Below are 16,158 nucleotides of genomic sequence, written 5' to 3'. Positions count from 1 at the left end.
ACATTTTCAAATTCTCAATTTTCACATGCAAATGTGGAACACCCTTCAAAGTATAGCGAAGATACTTACCTGTAGCAGGTATTCCGAGGACAGCATGCCTTATATTCTCACAACTGGGTAACGCAGTACCACGTTGCCCAGTCCAGAGCTTATAACAAATTTTACAGAGCTATGTGGAGCATGACACACGACCCACCGCAAATGCACAACTGCCTTCCCACCCATTGTGAGAGCACGGTTACCAGTTAAATACTACGGCATTTAAAAAAGGAAAAAATAGGAGACAACTCCAAGGGGAGGTGGGAGGGTTTGTCAGCATATAAGGCCTGCTATCTTCAGAGAATATCTGCTACAGGTAAGTATATTCGCTTTCTCCTAGGACAAGCAGCCCATTAATTCTCAACACTGGGGAATCCCTAGCATCCAGGCTCACCAAAAACAACAATGGACATCTGGGCCTTAGAAAAGCAAGGACATAACCAAGATTAACCTGAAACTATACACAAATTGAGTGACAGTGCAGTCTAGAACAGAATGAAACGGGCCTGAGGGGGTGGAGTTGGATTCTAGACCCCAACAGATTCTGCAACTGTCTGCCTGAACTATCACATCGGGTATCCTGCTCAAGGAAGTAATGAAATGTGAATGTGTGGACTGAGGACCATGTCGCAGCCTTACAAATTTCTCCAATGGAGGCTGATCGCAAGCAGGCTACCAATGCAGCCATGGATCTTGACGTTGTAAGCCCTGACATGACCCTCCAGTGTCAGTCCAGTCTAGGCATAAGTGAAAAAAATACAATTTGCCAGCCAGAGATTCTGCGTTTCCTGAAGGCAACCCCCATCCTGTTGGGATCAAAGTAAACAAAAGTTGGGCGGACTGTCTGTGGGGCCTTGTCCACTCCACATAATAGGTCAATGCTTGCTTGCAGTCCAAGATGTGCAAGGTGCTCTCGCAAGGATGGGCAGGAGATCAGGAAAAGAATGCTGGCAAGACAATCGACTGGTTCAGATGGAACTCCGACAAGACCTAAGGCAGGAACTTAGGGTGCGTGCAGAGGACTGCTCTGTTGTGATGGAACAGTATAAGGTGCATCCACTACTAGAACCTGAAGCTCATTTGCACTATAAGCTGAAGTAACAGCCACCAAGGAAACGATCTTCCAGGTCAAGTACTTCCGATGGCAGGAATTCAAAAGGCTCAAAAGAAGCTTTCATCAGTTGGGTGAGGACAACATTAAGGTCCCATGACACAGGCAGATGCTTGACAAAAGCAAACCTCTCATGAAGCAAACTAGAGGCTGTCCAGCGATGGGCTTACATGCTACATGGTGACAAGCACTTACGTTGTGTCTTGAAACCAGAGAGGTGTAGAAGGTATTCAAGTAGCTGTAGGACAGGGAACAGGATCTAGGGCCTTGCCCTCACAACAAATGGCAAGAGTCCGCCATTTGAAAGAATAACACTTCTTAGTGGAATCTTTCCTGGAAGCTAGCAATACCTGGGTGACAACCTATGACAGACCTAAGGAAGCAAATTCTAGGCTCTCAACATCCAGGCTGTGAGGGCCAGAGACTGAAGGATGGGATGCAGAAGCGATCCCTTGTTCTGCGTGATGAGGATCGGAAAACACTGTGATCTCTGTGTTCTTCGAAGAATAACGCCAAAAGAGGAGGGAACCAAGTTGCCATGGCCAGTAAGGGGCGATCAAGATCATGGTCCTGTGGTCTTGCCTGAATTTCAGCAATATATTCCCCACAAGAACGACAGGATAAGCATAGAGAACACCCATCCTCCAATGCAGAAGGAAGGCATCCAATGCTAGTCTGTCGTAAGCCTGAGGTCTGGAACAGAACTGAGGGACTTTGTAATTCAGTTCAGTGGCAAAAAGATCCACTGAGAGGGTGCCCCATGCTCGGAAGATCTTGCGGGCAATGCACATGCTGAGAAACCATTCGTGCGGATTCATAACCCTGCTCAGCCTCTCGGCCAGACTGTTATTTTTGCCCTCCAGATAAGTGGCCCGAAGGAACATGCCATGTCAGCGAGCCCAGCGCCACATCCTGATGGCACTGACACAGAGGGTGTGATCCAGTGCCCCCCTGCTTGTTGGTGTAATACATCACAACCTGGTTGTCTGTTTGACTGAGCACAATTTGGTGACACAGCCTCTCTCTGAAAGCCTTTAGTGTTCCAGGTCGCCCGGAGCTCCAGAAGGTTGATCTGAAGACCTGTTTCCTGGATGAACCAGGCTCCTTGAGTGTAAAAGCCCATCCACATGAGCTCCCCAACCTAGAAGAGATGTATCCGTCATCAGAACCTTTTGAGGCTGAAGAATTTGGAATGGGAGTCCCGGAGTCAAAATGGATTGAATGGTCCATCAGAATGAACAAGCTCTGGAGATACTTGGATGACATCATCTCTCCTGTAGCTTGGCACCACTGGGAGGCTAGAGCTGATCTCATTTGAAGGTGTGTCATGGGGGTCAAACTGTGGAAGCCACCTGGCCTAACAGCATTAACATCTGCCGAGCCATGACCTGCTGAGGTTCGAACCCGAGAAGAGAAACTAGAGCATCCTCTCTCGGTTCTGAGAGAAAAGCTTGAACCTTCTGCATATCAAGCTGAGCTCCAATGAATTCCAATTGCTGGGAAGGTGAAGATGAGACGAGGTAGCTGAACCCTAATAGCTCTAAAACCCGAATAGTCCTCCGCATGGACTCACGAGCACCATCCTCCGATGTGCTCTTCACCAGCCAATCGTCGAGGCAAGGGAACACATGCATCCTCAGCCTGCGTAGTGACGATGCAACAATTGTTAGGCATTTGATAAGACCCTGGGTGCTGACACTTGCAAAAAAGGCAACACGTGAACTGGAAGTGGTGTGTTGCCAACCAAAACCAAGATACTTCCAGTGGGCTGGAAGTATCGGGTTATGTATATATGTATCCTTTAAGTCCAGAGAGAACAGCCAATCATGTTTCTGAACCATGGGAAGAAAGGTGCCCAGGGAAACCATCCTAACTTTTCTTGACCAGGAATTTGTTCAGGGCCCTTAGGTCTAGGATGGGACGCATCCCCCATCATTTGAATGAGGAAGTACCTGGAATAGAATTCCTGCCCTTCTTCCCCTGGTGGAACAGGCTCAACCGCACTGGCCTTCAGAAGGGTGGAGAGTTCCTCTGCAAGTACCTGCTTGTGTTGAGCCTCTCTGGACACCGTATTCATCTGAAGACAAAGGATACTGTTAGCAGGGCTATGGTCAGGCCCTAAACACACCAAGAAAGGGTGTCTTTAATAGAGATGGCCCGACTGCACCGGGTACAGCGCTTAAAGACACTGGGAACTTTAGTGGATGTGGACGGAAATACTTCCGCAGACAAATCAAGACGCGATGGTGACTGAAAAAAGGGACAAGGCACCAGAAAAAAAGGCAAAGGAAGAATCAGGCCAAAAATTTGGCCTAAGACACAAAAAAGAAAGAAAGAAAACCTAAAACTGGGCAAAAAAAGGAACTAAGAGTAGGGAAAAGGGGAACAGAGACCTGAGAACAGGCACCATGAAAAACAGCAAAAGAAAAACCCCGCAAAAGGCAAAAAAAAAAAAAAAAAAAGCAGCTCTTCCAGACCAGGAGTGGAGAAACCACAGACGCAGCTTCTCCTCACCACAGTAGAAAACTGTGATAACCGAGTTCTTGCGGTGGGCGGGAAGGCTCTCATGCTTCACAGAGCTCTGGTAAGCTTGTCATAAGCTATGGACTGGGCAACACGGGACCGCATTACCCAATTTGAGAATAGCCTGCCTGTCCTCAGAGAAGTATATTTATCTTAAAAATCCCTTGTATTTCCTCTTGCAAACAATATTTAGACCCCAGTTATCTGTCCTTTGGACAGCTCATGTTGAAGTCACTGGCAAAAGGCATCAAGTACATCTGTAGATGCCACCAGTCACTTAACTGCAAGACCTTGCCAGAAATGATTACAACAAACGCCTGGAAATTGACATGCATTTAAAATAGCCCCTGCATGCAGCTAGAAGAAAGCAGCTGTACCCGTGTATATGCACAGCATGACCCAGCCTGCACCCAGTTAAGACCACTCTTAATGCACAATCATTGGGGGGGGGGGGGGGGGGAGAGAGACGACACCAGATGCAGTCCACTGTTAAGGAGCCAGAGACTGAAGCAACATGTTCCACTCTAAAGCCAGGAGGGGATAGCACCACTGCAGGCCATTTGAGTGGACCATGCCAATTCAGTCTCTAGCCAACTCAGCTGATCCTTCCTAGTGACAGGATCCTAGAAATGGATAAAACTGAGAAACAATAGATCTGTGGTACGCAGGAACTTTGGGGTGCAGAGACCAACTGGTGGATAGCTTGGAGTGGTGAGAAAGGTTTTTTTTCTTAAATTGCTGTTGGCTGGAAGGTTGAGTGCTATTGGGACAGGGGGGAAGTAGCAAGGCTGAAGAGGGAGAACACTGAGTTAGAGAAGTATGTCCTTCATGCCTGAACCTTCACATACTGTACCTCTAAACCCATGAAGCAGCTGGACACACCTACTGAGTATGTATAAACCCTGCAGCCCTACACATAAATGCCAAACTCCTTATCCTTGCCATTATATATGCATACACTGTGCACCACTTGGTCCTACAGCAATAAAATTTTACATATATTGTATTTTTCCCCACACAATTTAGGGTGTACTTAAATGTTATTCCTATATACGTATTTCCCTGAAAGTTATTTAAAGTACACCCTGAAATTCTGACTGCCCCAAGATATCTGATTTGTGATCAGGAGCCACTAGAAAACACCTAAAATTTTCCAATTTCTGCGTCTTATGTAAACTATGTAACTTTAGCATTGGAAAGATCAGAAACAATCAGGTAAAAACATCTCTTTCCCCATAGGGCTTACAATCTAAGTTTGTACCTGAAACAATAAGGGTGAAGTGACTTGCCCAAGAACACAAAAGGCATCCATGAATGAACCTTAGCATTCACGATATTCAGAATTTTCTAACCACTATCCCAGCCATCACACAACCCTGCACCGGGGATAGCAGCTCCCTTGCACATTTTTCGCATTTGTTTCACTGATCTACACAACATATCTACATTTCCAACATAAAAGAAGTTATAGAAATAATCAGAAAATTTTAGAATAAGTAACCAAACATTTTGACTTAAAGTCACCATAACCCTTGAATAATACTTGGTGGAAGCACCTTTTGCAGCAATAAGAGTGTGAATCCTTTAGGATGTGTCTACGAACTTTGCACAAAATGGTGCATCTCTTTCCTCATTCTTCTTTGCACAAACGTTCCATCAACTTTCAAGCTGTCTGGGAGATCCTGTACAGGTTGCAGTCTTTCAGTCTTGCCACATTTTCTATTAATTCAGGTCTGGGCTTTGACTGGGCCAATCCAAAACATTTCACTTTGCTCTTGTTGAGCCACTCCACTGCTGCTTTTGCTTTGTGGTTAGGATCACTGTCCTGATGAAAGATGAAAATCTCTCCAGTCTTATGGCACAATGGAATAGGTTTTTCTCCAGGATTTGCCTGAACTTTGCACCATCCACATTTCTAAGCCTCCTATCCCTCCTGCAACAAAGCAACCCTACAACATATCACCACCATGCTTTACCATAGAGATGGTAACAAGAGTACTTGCTGTGTTTACCTTATACCACAAACATCGCTTAGAATGGAGACCAGAAAATTTTTTTTCAAACACTATGCAGTATCACATGACTTTTCTTGAGCAGGGGCCTTCTTCTTGACACCCTCCCACTCAGACCAGTTTTGTTGTGTAAGCCTGAATTGCTGAACAAGCGTTTCTCTGTCTCAACCAAACACTTCTAAAGTCCTCAACCAGTGTGTCAGGACGCATTGGAGTGTCACCAATGTGTCATCAAATATTTGGCTGACAAGCCCATGCATTCCTTAGCACCCATGTGTACCTGCAGGCTGGGCAGACAAGAAAGCCAAGGAGTCGGTTACTTGAAATCCTCATCACCAGTCCCTTCCCCACTACTCCCAGTGATCACTGCTGCTGTTAGTGCCAACTGGAAATGTTATAGGTCTGCTTTATCTCCCCCTCCAGCAGTCAATACCACTGCATCTTACACTTGTCTACACTTGTCACCAGCCTGGCCTACAAATTCTGCATTCTGCACACTCCCTTGCAGCTGCAGTCACCAGTCAGTCTGGTTCAGTAATGCAGGGTTGTTTGCACCTCTGACTGTAATCAGTGCCATTTCTGTTTACTACCTAGTTTCTGAGTAACTTAAGGTTTTGTGTTACATCACAACGTATCTGGCAGTGGAGGTATTTTGTGGTGCTGCTACTAAGATGACAAGAATCTGAAACATTTTTTTGTACTGCAAGCTGCGAGGGGAATCATCCTAGATTTCTTGATGTTGATAGCATGCTATCAAAACACTGTGTGTAGCACATCAGTTCTAGATTCCTCACTGATGGAATAAGTGAAGATAAAATGTATGCAATAAAAAAAGTGTAATAACTATTTTCAGTAAGTTACAAAATATTCTTAAAATGGATTTACTTCCTTATATCATTTTTAATAATGAAATATTTAGGCTTTATTTTTTTTTTTAATTCAGCTACAAATTGTAGTGTTCAGTGACACACTTGAACATTGTCAAGTATGTCACAAGAGAAAAAAGATCGAGAATCACTGTTTTAAACTAATCTCAGAAACAAAACAGGAAACAAAAACCGTCCACAGATAGACAGTGCACAGGAGTGGAAGATGCCTGTCACAATGACCAAGGAGATCAATAGAAGGTGTTTACTATCCAAGTATAACATACAATGGTGATGACAAAATGAACCCAACACGAGCCATGTTTCAGAATCCAAGCCTTCATTAGGGGTCCTTAATAAAACATAAAAGGACAAAAATCAAACTGATATAAATGTAAAAAAGAGAAACAAATAATTATATGCAACTTAACAATATTCTTTAATAGCTGACAAGAGAATAAGGAATGTTCAACATTCAACAACAATATTCATTAATAACTTGAGAATAAAAAAATTCATTAATATGTGACTTGGATTAAAAAAAAACATCTAATCTACATGAATAATGAATACATTAAAATGACAATTTAGAACAAAATTTGACTCGAGGATAAAAAATAAATACATTCAATAATAAACGTATTTGACCATATTTACCCCCGTTTACTAAGCCACATTAGCAGCTGCCACACGGCAATGCTGACACAGACCATTTAAAAGTGAATGGGTTGTGTCTGAGCTAGAGCGGCCTAGGAAACGGGAGAGGGGGGCTAGAAAAGTGATAAGGTAAAATTGTGTGTTAACTGATCATTTTCTTTCCTTTACTCGAAGCAGATGAATCCAGACACTGGTGAGGTTGTGTCAGTCTACCAGCAGGTGGAGCTAGAGACAATGTCTTCAAAAGGACCTGGAGTAGAGAACAAAAAAAAAAAGGTCCTAGAAACGCACACACAGCAGAACCTAGCGGTGCAGGGAGGGATCCTGAATTCATCAGCTGCGAGAAAATTATCAGGTAAGAATGTTACCTTCCTTAGTCTCAGCAGCAGATGAATCCAGAAAATGGTGGGATGTGCCAAAACAATCCCTAAATAAGGTGGGAAGCTGTCGCCCCCCCCCCCCCCCCCCCGCACCAAAACTGCCGTACCAAAACATTCATCTGACCTCAACACCACATATACTCTATAATAGCGCAAAAGGGTATGCAGAGGCCCAAGTAGCCGCTTTACAGATCTCGTCCAGAGTCAGAACGAAAGTCTCTGCCCACAACACGATTGTGCCCTAGTGGAATGGGCCCTCAAGCCCTCTGGAAGAGATGATATCTTTAATCCATAGTCACTTTAGACACCGCCTCACCACTCCATGGGCCTGACAGGAGGACAAAAAGGTGATCTGATGGGCAGAACTCAGACACCTACAAATAACGCAGAACAACCCGAAAATCCAGGAGCAAGAGGTTTCCAAATTCTGTCAGATAGTCCTCTTTATGAAAAGATGGAAGAGGAGGCTGATTCACATGAAAAGCCGAAACCACCTTAAGCAGAAAGAAGGAACTGTATGTAAGGTGACTCCAGACTCCAAGAACTGCAGAAAAGGGTCCAGACAAGATAACGCCTGGATCTCAGAGATTCTATGCGCCAACGCCATGGCCACCAAAAACACTGCCTTCGAAAGTAAGGTCCTTGACAGAGGCTTTGCATAATGGCTCAAAAGGGAGCTCCCTAAAGAGCCTGAAGGACTAAATTCAGATTCTAAGTCGGACATGGCTGCCAAAGAGGAGGCTGAAGGTGAAGCGCACCCCTCAAAAACTGAACCACACCCTTATTTTATCATCCTCACTTTAATATTCCCTTATCTTTTGTTTGTCCTGTTTGTCTGTCCTAATTAGATTGTAAGCTCCGTCGAGCAGGGACTGTCTCTTCATGTTCAAGTGTACAGCACTGTGTACGTCTAGCAGCGCTATAGAAATGATAAGTAGTAGTATTGTTCTTCTAAAAGGTGAAATTTTTCCTGAGTTCTGGTTTGAGGCAGCCTAAAACAGGTTTTCCTTCAGGATCTGTCTGTTCATTGCACCATCTATCTTTCCCTTTATTTTCACAAGCCTTCCCACAACATAACATAACGAACTCTCTACACTTGATTGCTTAACTTTCCCTGTCACTCATGAACTCTATAGCAATACCACTATATTTCTCATGCCAGAAATAAACTTGCTACACTTGATTGCTTAATCTACTCTGTCACTTAAGAACCATTTTGTATTTCTCAATCCGGAAATGGCAATCGCCATTATGTAAGCCACATTGAGCCTGAAAATAGGTGGGAAAATGTGGGATACAAATGCAACAATAAATAAATCCAGATGAGAAGCTAGGGAGACATCTGCCCCATGAAATAGGCCAGGGCCACGACCTGAACTCTAAGAGAATCATAGGCTACGCTTTTCTGCAAACCGTCTTGCAAAAATGCCAACAGCTGAGCCACAGAGACGTGCAAGAGGACCAAGACCCGGCAGAACACCATGCTACAAAGGTCTGCCAAACTCAGGCATATGCCAAAGTAGAACACTTCCGCGCTTGCAACAAGGTAGCCTTTCTTCCTCAAACGCGTCTTCTCAAGGCCAGGCCATAAGACCAAAGCAGGAGGGATCCTCCATCAGAACCGGACCCTGGTGCAGAAGTTCAGGGCTGAGAGGAAGCCGAAAGGGTGCTTCCATTGGCAGACCAAGTGTGGCGTGGACAATCCAGGGTCACAAGGATGACCCCCCTCCTGGTGACGCACGATCCAGTGCAACACTCGGCCTATCAACGGACACAGAAAGTACACGTAAAGAAGTTCAGACTCAGGCCAGGGTAGAAGCAAAGCATTCAGGCCTGCAGACTCAGGCTCTCTCCGTCTGCTGAAGAACCTATCCACCTTGGTGTTCGCTCGGGACACCATCAGATCCAACCCTGGAGTCCCCCACTTCCAGCAAATCTGAAGAAATGCCACCAGCAATAGCTCCCATTCTGCCGGGTCTAGCAGATGGAGCCCTTGTCTCCGACCACTCCAGAAGACTCAATGCTTCGGCAGCAAGGGCCAGGCTTTGAGTGCTGCCCTGTCGATTGATGTAAGCCACCGCTATCGTGTCAAGAAAACGCAGATGCTCTGTCCAACAGCAAACCCTGTAAGGCTCTGAAGGCATTCACCACTGAACACAGCTCCAGCCAGTTGAATAGCCAAGCTGCCTCCAACACCGTCCAGCATCCCTGTGCATAACGATGGAGACAATGAGCTCCCCAGCCTGTCAAGATGGCATCAGTAACCACCACGACCTACAAGAGGCCAAGGGCATCCCCTGTTGTAAATTGGGATCGTGAAGCCACCAGACCATGTTGCACCTCACACTGAGCTGCATGGCAGGCATCAACGATAGTCCTGGGACTATCAACACCTCTAAGGCCACAGCCATGGAACCCAACACCTGGACATAGTCCCAGGCCCAGGGATTCAGCAGAAGCAGCAAGTTGGAGACCTGAATTTGAAGCTTGACACGTCTGTCCTCCAGCAAAACTAGACCCCGAGCCTCTTGGAGAGGTTAAAAACCAATCCCAAAAACCCGATCAGTGGCCCGGCAACTCTCTTGTTCTAACTCCGCCCGGATCAACCAGTCGTCCGTATAGAGATGAATTCCCCTCTGCAGGGACACTGCTACCACTACTATAACCTTGGAGAAGGTATGGGGAGCAGTAGAGAGACCAAAGGGAAGGACCTGAAACTGAAATTGGTTCCCTAGAATTGCAAAACACAGAAAAAGCAGATGAGGAGGCCAGATAGGGATATACAAATAAGTCTCCTTGAGAGTCAATGCCATGAGAAATTCTCTTAGCTGAACCGCCACCACGGACCGTAGGGTCTCCATGCAAAAATGCCTGACCCTCAGGTGTTGATTAACCTTGCAGAGATACAGGATGGGGCGAAAGGACCCCCCCCCCCCCCACCTTCCGAGGGATGATGAAATAAATGGAGTAGCTGCCAGTGTGAATCTCGTGAGGAGACATCGGCACCACTGCTCCCAGATCCAGCAGTGATTGCAATGTGGCTTCGACTGCTGCCCACTTCGAAGTCATGGTGCACCAGGAATCCAAAAAAGGCATCGCCTACAGAAGAAGAAAACTCCAATTTATAGCTGTCTCTGATGAGCAGAACTTACTGGTTCAAGGTGATTTTGATCCGCTTGTCAAAGAGAGTGAGCCAACCCCCCATCCGGACAAAGAGAGGACCGGTGCCCCATCATTGGGAGGGGTGGTTGGCCACCAGCAGGTCGTTTATCCCCACGAATGGAAGAACACTGCTAAAATCTGGGGTGCTAGAAGAAAGCTGAAGCCCGGCCTGGAAGGTATTGGCAAGCCTCCTGAACTGGGGCCTCGCCACCCCCAAACGTGCCACAGACTGGGTCTATCCTCGCGGAGCTGTTGTCACTAAGAATCACCCAAATCTTTCATAATCTTTTCCAGGTCCTCCCCAAAGAGAAGCTTGCCTCAAAAGGGCAACCTAGTGAGATGTTGCTTGGACGCCATGTCCGCCGCCCAGTGATGAAGCCACAACTAACAATGGGAAGAAACCACCAGAGCCATCTGTTTGGCCGAAGTACACAACAGATCATAAAGGGAATCTGCCAAATAGGCCAGCCCTAATTCCATGTGCGGCACAACAGACCCCAGAGCATAAACCACATCCTGATCCTGTTCCAAAGCCTGCTGAAGCGAGCTAAGGCACACCTTTGCAGCATAAGAGTTACAGGTAGAGGACTGGAGAGTTAACACAGAAACCTCAAAAGCGCACTTCAAGATGTCAATCTTGCATATATTTCAGCGCTACCCGCCCTCCACAGGCAGAGTAGTCTCCTTGGTGACTGCCTTCCCCAGAGAGTCCACCGCAGGAAGGGCAAATTGTATCCTCCTGGTCTGCACCAACCAGGTACAGGTGAGCTATTGCCTTAGCCACCTTGGTTCAACCACTGAGCTCTTGGATGGCCTTGTGGACTGGGAAGGACTTGGATGGCTTCCCAGTGCTGGTCATCTTAGGATTGGCCGTAACCTGTACTTCTGGATCCACAACGTTCAGCGCCTCCAAGGCACTAGACGCGAGATGGCCAGAGGGAGTCCCCAGAAAGTGCCACCAGAAACGTAGATGGGGACATTATGCCCAATGACCCCCTTTCAGAAAAGGAGGTCAACCGCCTCTTTAGCGCAGGACCCCCAATAGGGCAAGGAATCAGGGACAATGCAAAGGATATAAATAAGTGCTCAACAAATAAAATGCTAATTATTTAAGCAGTGTTAAAAGTGAGATTATGTGTGCTTAAGCAAAACAAACCCGTTTACAAAGCCGACACAGCCTAATGTCCAAAAAATTGTTAAATAAGAACAGATGTAATACTGCATGCATATGGATTAAATAAATGGGCATAGGGACTAAAATGCATATTCCCAATAAACACTATTTAAAAACAAAGATTGATAATAGTAAAACACATACGATGAATAAGTCGTATGACACCAGTAAAGCTGTGGGGTAAGTAAATGAAGGAAAAAACAAAAAGGAGGTGAAATCCCTCACGGAACGTGAGATATGAAACAAAAAAGTGAGGAGAATAAGTAAATGAAAACATCGAAATGGTAAAATATGTCATCTTCATAAATATGATTTTAAAAAATAACCATAAAACAAAATCCATACTTTCATTAAATAAATATGTACCGATAAAAACATGTATGGAAAACAATCTAAAATACCATACCATAGGAACAATGGAATACAATAATAAAATTACATCACAGACATGTCCATAATAAAGTATGTAAATGAAACTATAAAATATAATCTTATTGAAAATTAACCACTTGCCACATCATCAATATAGGAAAAAACTACAATAAATATAATTTCATAAAAAATGGACCATTTCAACATCCTGATTTAAACCTAAAGGAAATAACAGTACCTAACTCGTAAATCAATCTCTGTTCTAGACATAATAAAGTTTTATTGAGATCTCCACCTCTCCAAACTTGTTTTAAATAATCTAAAGACAAAGAACTGAAGATCAATGTTATGCCATTTTTCAATCCAATGCTCGACTAATGGAGCCACTATGACTGGCCTATTAATGCAACTTCTGTGTTTCACGATTCTTGTACTAATCATTCTTTTAATTTTACTTATGTAAAGCAATCTACAAGGCCATATCAAACATATAAACGGCGAATGACCGTACTCACTTGCAAATGCGCAGTAGAGACTTTCCTCTCTGCCCCGCCCCCGCGTCAATACGTGATGATGGGGGCAGGACAGAGAGGGAAGTCTCTACTGGCATGCTGCAGACGTCTGAACCGCTCCCCCTCCCCTCCATCTGGCCGAGCACTGTGAACTTACATCAGCACGCAGCAGCAGGCACATCAGCAAAGCTGCCGTCGGGCTTCCTTCTCTGCCTTTGTCCCGCCCTCGCCGACGTTACATCACACGAGGGCGGGACACAGGCAGAGAAGGAAGCCCGCCCTGACGGCAGCTTTGCTGATGTGCCTGCTGCTGCGTGCTGATGTAAGTTTACAGTGCTGCTCGGGCCGGGTGGAGGGGCGGCGCTGGCGACTCCGGGGGAGGCGGGGCAGCGCCAACCTCGGGGGGGGGGGGGGGGGCTCGGAAACCCCCCCATTCCAAAAGTAGCCCGTTTTCAAGGGCTCAACGGCTAGTGATGATAAATTACAAAAATCAAGTTACTGGTAAAATTAAGCTTATATTCTTTGCCTGAAATGGATTGATAAAGGTGGAAGTACATGCATATTGAACACTTTATTGAACCACAAGGTCCATGACCAGTATTGTATGAAGGCTGGTAGGCCTGAAATGCTTTCTTAGGTTTAAGTTACAGAAGTAAGCATGTACGGGGGCTGGTGGCTGGGAGGCGGGGATAGTGCCGGGCAGACTTATACAGTCTGTGCCAGAGCCAGTGGTGGGAAGCGGGACTGGTGGTTGGGAGGCAGGGATAGTGCTGGGCAGACTTATACATTCTGTGCCAGAGCCAGTGGTGGGAGGCAGGGATAGTGCTGGGCAGACATACGGTCTGTGCCAGAGCCGGTGGTAGGAGGCAGGGATAGTGCTGGGCAGACTTATACGGTCTGTGCCAGAGTCGGTGGTTGGGAGACGGGGCAAACTTATACAGTCTGTGGCCTGAAGAACACAGGTACAAATCAAGTAGGGTATACACAAAAAGTAGCACATATAAGTTATCTTGTTGGGCAGACTGGATGGACCATGCAGGTCTTTTTCTGCCGTCATCTACTATGTTTACTATGTACGTGACTGCAAAATATACCAATGCTTTAATATGTTTTGAATCTCACGTGATAAAAATGAAAACTTCAATGTACAGACCAAATCCTGCAATGATTTTTTGTTCTGACCTGTTTTTAATAAATCTTCTCATATCTGGGTCTTAGCTCTCAAATAACCTCTCTCTACACACTGCACAGGGCAACTATGGTGAAATCTTTTCCCCACAAGTTTGGACTGTACATTAAAATTTCAGGTTCTGTGCATAATCTTTTTAATCTTAAGAACTGTCTTGTAAGGTAAATTGTTTTTGAGTTGCCACGTTGTATAGTATAGTTATGTTTATATTAGTTACATCAGTTTTATTTTTGTCTTTTTGTATTTTTATTTGTTGTATATAACATCTGATGAAGGCTTGGGTGCCAAAACACAGACCACGCTGGGTTTATTTTGTCAGCACTGTATGTTAATACTTGGATAATAAACACATTTTGTTAAAGTAATCTCAGGCATCAAAGCAACCTTTAACTCAAGGCTACCAATTTTGGAAGACCAGACTAATCAAGGTAATGTGTTGATAGCGCCAACTTGTTTCCAGTTTACAATGGTAAACTTGTCAGTGCCTGAATGAACAAACATTTTCTTATACATTTTTCCAAGCTCTACCTTTTAATAACTTTCAAAGTATTTTCAGCTCCATTATTTAGTTTCAAATTCACTTTCTATAAGTTTATTCATTCAGGAGTATGCAAATCAGTTGTTACAGCGACTGGAACACTGGTTGACTAACTTATTATGGCCCTTCTTAAGACAGCTTTTGAAAACAAGGCTAATTTTCATTGGCCTTGGCAAATGGTGTTTAGACTCGGACAATAAAGACTGATTTATTTTTTGTAACTGATTTTTATTCCAGTATTCATCTAACAATTCAACAGCTTACTTGCATCTCTTCCTAAGGCGTTTGTGCATTTTGGCATTTTTATTTTAGACAATATAAATCTATACAAGGGTCTTTAGACTTTTTACAAGGCACACAGTACATGCGAAAGCTGACATACCCCACTCTTTTCCCTTTCATCCATCACGAACACTACACTTCATTTATTTTTTTTTTTAATGAAAACTTGTGCCGTCAGTGTATTTAAAAAATAAACTGTGCCCCGAGCAAGTCTCCTCTTGCTATGTTTATTCATGGTTCCGTATGATGGCCAACACGCAGAGGCCCTGCGCTGCAATCCCCAATTTACGCTGAACACTGGGGGTTAACCACGAAAAATGTTCTGGAACGGGCGAAAACCTATAAACGAAAACAATTTTTGTTAAAAGTCAATATAATGGCCTGTGCACGGCTCCCGTTCGTTGTTACTATTAGCATATGCAGGAAAACACCTGCTTTTACGCACTTTACTCATGAAATAAATAACGGGGAATAACTGGTCATCCGGGAGCCAAGCAGTGAAATTCAAAAGAAAGAAAAAAAAGCTATATAAACAACGTATACCTTACCTTATCCCATGGTCTCAGATTACACGGGTGAATTTTCAAAGGCCAAGATAGAACTCTACACCCTTACGACGAGAATTACCTCGTATGATCCATCCGACACTGGTTCCACCTGAGGAGGGGGTGGGGGGAGAACCAAAACAAGCCCAGCAGCAAGAAGACGACAGAGCAGGCTCTGCCTCTTCCGTTTCACCCATAGCGAACCCCCGACACCACCATCGCCCGCAGGCCTCTTACCTCTGCGCAGCTCCCGCTCCCAGACGGCCACGATGACCCGCGAGTGCTTGCGGTGGTGGATGAGCCACAGGGACAGCGTCTGCACGCTCTGCTGCGAGTTGCTCAGCTCCGAGAGCTTCTTCTCCAGAGCCGCCTCGGAGAAGGCAGACATCCCAGACACCGGAACGGAAAACTGGCACTAACCGCAGACAGTTGCTGATATCTACCTTCTACCGCCGTTATCTTACCAGTAGTCCAGTACCACCACCAACACCGGCAACGGTCCCAACAAACACCTGACCCAGCAGCTCCTGCTCCTTCAGGCGCGCATGCGTGTGGGGGGAGGGGTTAGCATAGTCAGCAGCAAAGTCCAATCAGCTGACAGCGGCGAGGCGCGCGCAGAAGCTGACGCCACTGTCTCCTGTGTACTCTTTTCCTGCGCTGCAGCTACAGGGAATCGGAGTGGGGGTGTATCGCCGTCGTTTACTCTTACATAGTTATTCCAAGCGTTACGAGAGCTTATGAGCACAGGCATTATGATACCAATGCTTTCATGAATATATATATATATATAAATATA

General features: G+C 45.2%; 1 protein-coding gene across 1 annotated transcript in view; it reads right to left on the bottom strand.

Annotated features, from left to right (window-relative positions):
• RPRD1A (regulation of nuclear pre-mRNA domain containing 1A) overlaps positions 1-15,888 on the bottom strand; it is a 308,972-nt gene extending 293,084 nt beyond the window's left edge. The window contains 1 exon segment of the mRNA XM_030204599.1: positions 15,600-15,888. Coding sequence (XP_030060459.1) covers positions 15,600-15,750 — 151 coding nt within the window. The 5' untranslated portion in view covers positions 15,751-15,888.
• Positions 15,889-16,158: the final 270 nt, after the last annotated feature.

This window comes from Microcaecilia unicolor, chromosome 1, assembly GCF_901765095.1.
Source record: "Microcaecilia unicolor chromosome 1, aMicUni1.1, whole genome shotgun sequence".
Classification (NCBI taxonomy): domain Eukaryota; kingdom Metazoa; phylum Chordata; class Amphibia; order Gymnophiona; family Siphonopidae; genus Microcaecilia; species Microcaecilia unicolor.
Note: the sequence above shows the minus strand (reverse complement) of the source record. Positions and strands in the feature narration are given on the sequence as shown.